Source organism: Microtus ochrogaster, unplaced genomic scaffold (assembly GCF_000317375.1).
Source record: "Microtus ochrogaster isolate Prairie Vole_2 unplaced genomic scaffold, MicOch1.0 UNK26, whole genome shotgun sequence".
NCBI classification, from domain to species: Eukaryota; Metazoa; Chordata; class Mammalia; order Rodentia; family Cricetidae; genus Microtus; species Microtus ochrogaster.
Window position 1 is genome coordinate 1,727,113 of NW_004949124.1, and position 10,018 is coordinate 1,737,130.

The window sequence follows — 10,018 nt, forward strand, 5'->3', positions numbered from 1 at the left end:
TGTGCAAACCTTTAGCCTGGGGACCATAAGGTAAGACATGTGCAAACCTTTAGCCTGGGGACCATAAGGTAAGACATGTGCAAACCTTTAGCCTGAGAGGGAGGAGAAGAAAAACAACCGCACTGCCGTCTGAGCTGCTGGTTGAGGCACGTTCTCTGGTGAGGAAACAGGCCTGACGTCAGAGGCAGGGGAATGCCCCATGAAGACCAACAAGCACACGCCTTAGGCCATGAGCCACGTAGTTTCTGCCTGAGCCCTCGCTCAGTGAAGGTCATTGCCGTAGAGAAAGCCAGGCTGAGTGGGAGTGGGACATCCTGCATAAGCTGCTGCTAATGGACACTGGATTTAAATTGCGGATCATTTGTCTCCCTGTGGCACAAAATCTTCTTCCTGTATTATTTCAATCGTTTATCTACTTTAATATATTTTATTAGGGGGAGTAAACTGAGGACCTCACGCATACAAGCCAGAACTCTACCAACTAAGTGATACCCTGAGTCCCCACCCCAGCTATTTAATAATATAGTTATTGCCTTATAGGCTCTACAAAACCAGGATGCTTTGGATTCAGCCACAATATAGTTTGTTGACTGCTTTCTCATATGCTTTACCCAGACTCAGGTCCAAAGCCCCAGTACCTGGAGACCCTTTTTTACTGCCCATAGGTGGCTATGTGGTGAGGTCAGGTCTCCAGCCCACCCCTTACTTAGCTGCTAAGATCTCAGATGTGAGCTTGGATAGTGGCAGTCAAGATGTGGTGGGAACCGCTGTCTCAGTATGCTCAGGGCTCTTGAGAAAGTGCTGTTTGGATTGGGACTTACACTCTAAGTGTTATCAAGACACACCTGGTTAAATCCAGGCATTTCTTCTCAAACTGTTTCCATCCACAGAATCTCCGTACAGATATCGTCATGGATGTTGGTTCCAGCTTGAATCCTGCTATTGATATTGGACAGGTAAGTTCTGTGGGAGACCAGGGTGGGGACAGAATATGTCAGAAGTGTGTGCCCACCCTCACTCTGTTTACTGACGGCCTCCAGTGACACAGCATGTTGTCATTTTTAACCTGGCCAGAGCATGGTGCTTAGAGACCCTCATTCTGCATAGAAAGAGTTAGAGTGATAATCATCCACCCAACTCTCAAATCAGAAAACAAACAAATATAAGTTAACTTAGGAAGGGCGGCCACACACCCCAGAGACCAGTGTGGTCCATGAGAAGACATTAGATGCTCACATGTGATGCAGACACACAGGCACACACAGGGAGAAAAGGGGGAGATGGGGAAGGAAGAGGAAGGGAAGGAGAGAAAGAGTAAGGAAGGGAGGGAGGGAGAGAGAGAAAGAGAGAGGGACTGAGCAGCTGGAAATCAGCACAATGTAGGAAGGAAAGAGACACTGGAATTGAGTCCTAGGCAGTGGGACCTGAGGTCAGAACAACCGACTATCTCCCCATTTCTCGCTGACCCAGGACATTGGATAAATTACTTTCTAGGTAGTAAATGGTGCCAGGACTAGAGGGGTGGAGGAATCCACCAAATGACATGGGATCAACCATGAGGAGGAAGACGGCCCAATGAAAACCACTTTTGGAAAGTATGGAATCAATAGAATAGGCCAAGCTGGAGAAGATGGGAGAAATCACAATTTGAGATTGTGACATAGTGACATCTGGTAGAAAATATGAGTGTATTTTTAAAAAGAAAAAGGCCAATCTACTCTGTAGTCAGCACACACACACACACACACACACACACACACACACACACACACCTGCTTGGGGGATACCCTATGTAGGCAGGCATTGTGTCAAGTACTATGGATGCAAAGATTATTGACAACGCCTTGTCTTGTGTTTGTTCAGCCTTTGGCAGCATCCATATCACTCTTCTGAATAGGGGATGGGGAGCCGATGGGGACCAGCAGACAGTGTAGAGGGTGCTTTAGATTTAAGTCATGGAGGGGACACTTCCTCCTAGAAGATAGGCAGTATAAAAAACCCAACAAGGCTGGAGGTAAATTTTTAAGAATTTGCTACTCAAGAAACCTCTCCTACGAGCTTGTTTCTCACTGTTAGCTCACCAGTGATGCCATGGACACAGCATCTTCATCTACGCAGTGGCAGGTTTGGATGAGAAACGGTACTTGCCACTGTGCTAACATGTTCTGGGTCTCTGTTCATCTTAAGACCAAGTTTAGTGACATGTCATTCGAGACGCCTTTGTACCGAGGCAAGAGCCAGACAGGCAGTTGAAGGCTGTTTTAGCCTCCTTCAAGGCCTCACTATATAGGCCAGGTTTTGCGTTCATTGTAGCTATCAGTATCTCTCCTGGGGGGTGGAGCTAGAGGTGAGGTGGTAACCATGGTCACCTTTTGTCCTATAGATAGAAGGGGCGTTTGTTCAGGGCCTTGGTCTCTTCACTATGGAGGAGCTACACTACTCTCCTGAGGGGAAGCTGCACACTCTTGGCCCCAGTACCTACAAGATCCCTGCATTTGGCAGCATCCCCATTGAGTTCAGAGTGTCGCTGCTCCGTGACTGTCCCAACAAGAAGGCCATCTATGCCTCCAAGGTACTGTGGATTGTGGGTCTGTAATGCCTTCTCACCCGTGGGATGGGAGGTCACAGTGGGTGACCCACCTGGAGGGTCTGCAAGGGACTCCTCCTACAGAAGGAAGAGGATTGACACCAGCTCTGGAAAGGCGGCAGAGCTGAGAAACAATGAAAGTGGCCATGGCCAAGGGCACAGCTTGAGCTCTTAACTGAAGCTGGTTCCTGCTGGGAGCCTCAGAGAGATTCCTTAACCAAATACCAAGGGTCAAATTCTGACCTATGCTCAGTCTGCAGTCATGCATCATGGTCCTTGGTCCTCAGGGAGATGAATTTTATAAACCCAGCATCTCCATGTTCTTATAAAACCCAACACACTCATTGTAGAGGAGTGGGGCACCTTCCAATACTTCATCACTCCCTCTAGTTGTTGAGATCCAACCTTAAAACCTTACTAACAAGGTTAGGGAATCATATACAGAGAGCTTCCTTCATTCTTGTCCTCAGGGAGTGCAGAACATGGTTGAAGATCAACATAGCTTATTCTCATAGTCCTGTATCTTTGAAGGAAGGAGAATCATGACTTGTAGTCAATGAAATATTTGCTCCTGTCAGGGTTTGCTATGCTGATGTGGGCAGGTAGGGTCTGGAATACGTCGTGACCTTAGCTGTTGATTCTTACAAAGGACAACATGTTAAGGTCATGAGACTCAGGAGAAATGTCCATCTCTAGGGATCATATCCCCAGAAACTGGGGCTAAGGAGATGGCTCACTGGTTAAGAACACTGCCAGGTCTTCCAGAAGGACCCAGGTTCAATTCCCAGCATCCACATGGCAGCTCACAACCGTCTGTAACTCCAGTTCTAGGGCATCTGACATGCACACACAGACATACATGTAGGCAAACCATGAATACACATAAAAATAGATTATTAAAATAAATAACCCCAGAAATTTTGGGCCTGTAATTCCAGGATGTAGAATCTCAGCACTTACATTTTAACAGTAAGTATCCTTGGTGATTCTGATGTAGGTGGTCTTCAATCTCTGCCCCACGGGGAAGAAAAGCCAACCTCTTTTAGGAGGTGCTTGTAATTCTAGCCGATCCGACCTTGTAACTGCAGTACATGCTAAACATTGCTGTCAGAGCTCCAGACAGACGATTCCCCTAGGTCAGTACCTGAGGAAGGGGCTAAGACTCATGTGTTTATTTATAAAACAGTAGCCAGGCACGGTGGTGCACACCTGTAATCTTGGCATTTTAGAGGCCGGGACAGGAAAATTGCTGCAAATTCAAGGACAACTAAGGTTACATAGTGAGAACCAGACTAGGCAGGGTTTCAAAGCCAAACCCTGTCTGAGTAATAAAAATAATCATTTACTATAACTTCAAAGGTATATTATATAATTAATGTGTATTTTGTTATAATCAGAGAAAATGACATAGGATGAGTTAAAACAAACAACAACAACAACAAAAAAACAGAACTATGAAGTTCAGCCATTTAAGAAATAGTTTCTCAGGACTTTGTTAGTTTTGATGACCTCCTCTTGCCTTAGTTGGTGTGTTTCCATTAGCGCTGAATGGAGTTCTTCGTGGGCATCAATGGTCTTCCTGGTGGGGGATTGTGGTCTGGCCTCCAGAGTCTGTGGGAAGACACAGGGTCCGGAACCACTCTGGCTGATTCCCTGTTTTACGTCCTACCCATTCAGGCTGTTGGGGAGCCGCCTCTCTTCCTGGCTTCGTCTATCTTCTTCGCCATCAAGGATGCCATCCGCGCAGCTCGCGCTCAGCACGGAGGTGATAACGCAAAACAACTTTTCCAGCTAGACAGCCCTGCCACCCCGGAGAAGATCCGAAATGCTTGCGTGGATCAATTCACCACCCTGGTAAGATACTTTGCAAAACTCTCATGTCACCCAGGGGAGGACAGGCGCCGACTGGCAAACTTGAAGGGAAGGTTCCACGGGTCTGTTTACCCGGGCAGCCTTGGGTCAAGGACTGCCTTCATTGAGCCATCTGGGACACTGAGTTGGCCTTGCAAGAAAATAATGAACAGCCGCTTTGAAGTTGCAGCTTGCAGATGGGCTGCTCTCACGGCGGGAGGGTTGCGTGTTGTACAGCCGTTATCCACAGATTTCATCTTCCAGCTGGCTACAGGTGACGGCTAAATCTCCTAAACAGCCCAGTCTTTTATGCTATTCACTGTCATCTGGGGAACCCATCAGTCAAAAACACCATATGAGGTGCTGTGGAGAGGGAAGGCTAAAGACAAATCTCTCAACGTTACCATTTGCCTTCTTGGCACTGGGGCCATAGGTACCCTCAAGGACTTCGCAGCCTTCTGGGACCCAGATGACTGCACCATGTGGTGCCCTGCCGGGGCGGGTGATGGAACAGTGGTTCTTGACCTTTCTTGTGCTGCCACCTTTAATACAGTTCTTCATATTGTGGTGACCCCCAGCCATAAAATTATCTCATTGTTATTTTGTAACTGCAATTTTGCTTCTCTTATGAGTCATATGTATGAATCGCAATCTGATATGCAGGATCAGGATAGCTGATAAGTGAACCCCAAAGTGGTCGTGACCCATAGGTTGAGAACCACTGCAATAAAGGCATTCTATGGTCCTCAGAATCCCTTTGGGAAGTCCCTTTGTTTTATGTTTGGTGGGTGATGCCAGGCAAGAGGAGAATATGCTAGGAACATGCTTTTACTCCATGGAATCTCAGAGCCAGCCCAGCCTGAGCTCTGCAATACAGTAGCTACACACAGAGATCTCTAGTAGTACTCAAAACCTCTGTTGGATTAGCAGGTAGGTAAGGGTTGAGAGGTAAAGTGAATACTTACTACTTCCAAATATCCCAGGTATGAGGAATAGATAGGGTAAGTCCTCAAGGGAAGAGAACCTGACATCTAGATGATGGAGGAAGGTCATTGGCTAATAAAGAAACTGCCTTGGCCCATTTTGATAGGCGATCCCTTAGGTGGGTGGAGTAGGCAGAACAGAATGCTGGGAGAAAGAAGCTGAGTCAGTGAGCCGCCATGATTCTCCCATTCCAGGCAGATGCAGGTTAAGATCTTCCCTGGTAAGCCACCTCATGGAGCTACACAGATTATTAGAAATGGGTTAGATCAATATGTAAGAGCTAGCCAATAAGAGGTTGGAACTAATGGGCCAGGCAGTGTTTAAAATAATACAGTTTCCATGTAATTATTTCGGGTAAAGCTAGCCAGGTGGCGGGAAGCGGCCCGCTGTTCCTATTACAACATCAAGATCTCAGTACTGAGTGAGAAGGATTCCCAGTCAGGCTGCTCCCATGCCTGCTGACTGCTTTAGCTAGGAGGTAAGAACCACAAAACTCAGTGCGAGGTTCCTGCAGATGCACAGCTTCATTCCGGTTACCTAGAACCCACCATGATCTCCACTGCTGATGGTTACCCAAGCCCTGTATCTTTAACAAGAGTGATTCCTATGAACAGGTTGCATTGTCAGCGTCTTGCAAGGAATGGGATGCAAAACTCAATCATTCAAAGAGGTCTTCAGAGGCCCCCAACCTAGAACAAAGACTCTTCTCTCTGTACCAACACCCCAGTAGCTAAACCCCTGCAGTGGACTTGCGTGAACAGCTGATTCCACACGTCAGCCGTGCTTCTAAGGACTGCGAGTGCCATGTGCAAGGGGACCACATCTGTAATGTTTATCATCATCTGCCCAGACCCCGCTGGAGTGGTAGCCACCTGGCAGGTGCTCAGTAAAAATGTATGAAGGACTAGGATTTTAAGAGGTCCTGTGCTGAGGGTGTTTCCCATGACTAAGACTGTAAAATGGGATTTGATCTTAGTATGATATTGTCTGTGCTAGGAGGTGGCATGTATTGGGATGGAGTGGGAGGGACACCATGAAAAAAAAACCATGTCAATGAGAATTCTCTTATTCCTCCCTAGTGTGTCACTGGGAAATCAGAAAACAACTGTAAACCCTGGTCCGTGAGGGTCTGAAGAGAGTCCTCAGCAGCGTTTCGTACTATAGCAGGGCTTCCGTGGAGCTGGAATTCCGTACAGTAGTATCCAGATTCCCATTTGCTGCATGGGAGAGCTGATTCAGCAGGATGGAGTTTTTAGGAAAATGGAATGCATTAAGACAGTCGTGATCCAAATAGGAGTTGCAAACAAAATGATGAGCAAATGGAGAGATGCCGGGTGTAAGTGGTGAGTTAAGCACCTTGGAAGGACTCTCACACAGCTCCTGCAGCTCAAACCAAAGTATCTCCAGGTCCAAATGCCGTCTTCAGAAAGCTTTCCCTCAGACCAGAGAATGCCACATTGTAACCTCAGAGCCACGCACTCTTATTTTGCTGTGAGACAGTGAAGGAGATTAAAACCTCTACTTTGGATCATGGAAGACAATAATAAAGAATAAAATGAATTTGAGCTTAGCTCCAGTATTGTTGACTATTAAAATAAGATTATTCTCTAATGCAAAACTCCAACCAACCCAATTATTCAGTTCACACAGTGTGCTAGGTCTCTCCCCACCTCCCCATGTATATATAAAAGATTTGTCTTCAGAACTTTCTTTGGAGTGATTTCACCTGAAAATGATGATACTGACATCAGTATCAGCCAGGGAGAAAGCCCGAGTTTGACAGCTGTGTGCCCTTCAAGTGTTATCTTCTCCTCCTGTGCCTCATCTTATTGGGAAATGAAAGGGTTCAACTACAGTCATCACTAAGATCTCCCTGATTAAGTCTATAAATATATGACCCGAAAACTCCAGTTACATAACAGAGCTGCAACTATCAAAGTCTTGGCTTCCTTCACTCTTATGCAATGTCTGAGCCTAATGAACCCTGGGTAGAATCCCTCACGTGCTTGCAGTCGGTGGGGAGAACGGGAGAAAAACAAACATCCCCTCTCATCGCCCTGGCAGGAGGTTCCAGCACAACACAGTCCTGAGTGGACAGTATGGTGGGGTCTGCCAGACAGAGCCTGCGTTTCTGCCCATGGAAGGATAGGCAGAAATGATGCAGCCCAGCTATGTTTGATGATACTAACAAATACAGCTGCCAGCTGGTTGGCATGTAAGAAATGCTTCTGAGTTATCACGTCAAATGCTAGCATCTTCCATATTGCAGCCAATCACTGTTTCTAAACTATGAAACATGTATACTTCTCTCTCCTGTCTCTCGATGCTCTCCTCTCTCTCTCTCTCTCTCTCCCTCTCCACACACACACACACACACACACACACACACATATACACACCATATTCCTTTTCCTTCTCTTTCCATTTCCTATCTCCCTTCTCCCCTCCCTCCCTCCCTCCCTTCCTTCCTTCCTACCTCCCTCCCCTCACTCCCTCCCTCTTTCCCTCATCCCTTCTCTCCCTTCCTCTCCCCTCTTTGAGACTAGGTCTCAAGTGTCCCAGGCTGGCCCCAAACTTGTGTAGCTGAGCATAACCTTGAACTTCAGATCCTCCTGCCTCTACCTCTCAATTGCTAGTGTTTCTTGCACTTGCCACCTTGTTCCATTTGTGGAATATTGGGCTGGAACCTGGGTCTTCGTGCACGCTAGGTTAACACTTGACCGACCAACGTGGCCACCTCCTCGCTTCACAGACACCTTTCAGTGTGTTATAGATGATGCCATTGTTTGCAGCATGCATGAGGCTGACACTTTAGTCCCCAAGACGGCATTTTCAGGGAACTGATTCAGATGATTGTCTGTAATGTTACAAGGTAGGAGCCCTCATTATTAAGGTTTTACCGAGTGAGCAGTGAATGACTGGGTTCCCTTGTGTACTTAGGTTGAGGCAAGAGCAGAGTGTCCGTGGAAACTCACCCAGCAAGTGCTTTGTGAAGTAGAAATTTTCATGATACTCTGAAGTGTTGACTGCCTCAGATATTTTGCTTTGCCCCTGTTTTGTCTTAATCCAGAGTGCCTCGGATCTACAGAGTGAGGTCAGCCAGTCTTTCTGGGGCTAGCCGACATTGCCTGCAGTGCAGCACTACAGCCTGTAGAGGGCGGTAAAAGATTGACTATAAGGCAGGAGTCTCCAGATGGCCCAGCAGCGTGGCATCTGTGATTATTACTAGGAGACTGATTTAGGATCTCGGAGTAGATCAGATATCCTCAAGGGCCTCCCCAGGAGCTAGATTTGAACCTGACAGGCTGACAAAATCTTCTCAAAGGAGCTTTTTCAAGACGTGGGTCAACCGTGGGAGGATGAGAGCCAGATGGAAGGCTAGCAGGGGAAGGCAATTCTTGTCTTTTGAACATCTGCAACATGCCGTGTGCCAAATTTAATGTTTTATCTACAGAGCCTCATTTAATCCTCCAAGTGGCCCTAAGGGGTAGGGACACTAATCCCTGTAAATACTCTAGCCATGCCAGAGATGGGGTGGGGGCAAAGTCAAGATTGCTTACTCCTAGAAACCCACCACAACCCAGGAGCAACTCCTCTGCCTCGAAGGCTGAGAGATCTGGCATGCCCTGGGGGAATCAGTCTGCCCGTCAGAATGACCCTCTACTGTGTAGAATGATGGAGGCCATTGGAGGGACCAGCATCCTTACCCACTCACTGGTAGGCGGGGTAAGGATTCCCATACTGGCATGGACAAGATGGTGACCTGTGGTAAGAGAATCTGGTAAACCTCATCCTACGCCGGGGGTACAGTGACTGGGGCCAGAGTGGAGAGGACAGGATGGAAGTCATAAGGAGGGGAACCCTGGGCAAAGGATGTGAACAGAAATAGTTCTGGCTGATTGATTTATGACTGGGAACATCCCCGAGCCTGGGATATTTTTATCTTTAGCTGAGGGAGCACTTGGAAAGCTGTCCCTTTGCTGCCTGTTTTGGATCCCCAGATGAGCCTTGCAGCTTCCTTCAACAGCTGAGGCCTGAGATCAGCCTGATGCCCCCAGACCCAGGAAGTTGCCCTTTTGTTTCGTCTCTATCTTGAGCCAGAGAAGGACATGTCCCTAAGTCAGAAGACAGGCCCATGACAATTTGTCACCCGAAACAAAACAGCCACTGGCACTGGTGGAAGTGGCAGCCTCTGCTCTAAGGGATTCTGACGTCATCTCTGTCCTTGAACTACCAAGGCGTTGGCCTTGCATAATCCCCCAGACCAACTCAGCATCCTAAAGTTAGAAGAATCTTGGGGACCATCACGTTCAACTCATCTGCTATTGAGATGAGAAATGAGAGCTCACAGTCAGTAACTGGCTTTGTCTCGGTCCCCATAGCCCCTTAGCGTCAGAGCCAGCCTCACCACACAGTCTCTCAGCTCCAAGTCCATGCTTTTGCAACAGAACCATGCATCTGCTAGGCAGATGAGCTTTCTCTTCTGCAGCCTTTACTCAGAGAGCTGGTAGGTGACAGAAATCTGGTTTATCCTGCTTAGGGAGGTTAAAGCTCAAGCTGAGCACTGTGCTAAGGGGATATTTGCTTTCTGGGCCT

The 10,018-nt window shown here is 47.4% G+C and overlaps 1 protein-coding gene across 1 annotated transcript in view; it reads left to right on the forward strand.

The window, feature by feature from the left end:
• Xdh (xanthine dehydrogenase) overlaps positions 1-6,987 on the forward strand; it is a 63,713-nt gene extending 56,726 nt beyond the window's left edge. Inside the window, exons 33-36 of the mRNA XM_005367945.3 lie at positions 891-956; positions 2,384-2,572; positions 4,265-4,441; positions 6,502-6,987. Of these exons, the coding sequence (XP_005368002.1) occupies positions 891-956; positions 2,384-2,572; positions 4,265-4,441; positions 6,502-6,555 (486 nt within the window). The 3' untranslated portion in view covers positions 6,556-6,987. The remainder of the gene's footprint in view (positions 1-890; positions 957-2,383; positions 2,573-4,264; positions 4,442-6,501) is intronic.
• The last annotated feature ends 3,031 nt before the right edge of the window (positions 6,988-10,018 follow it).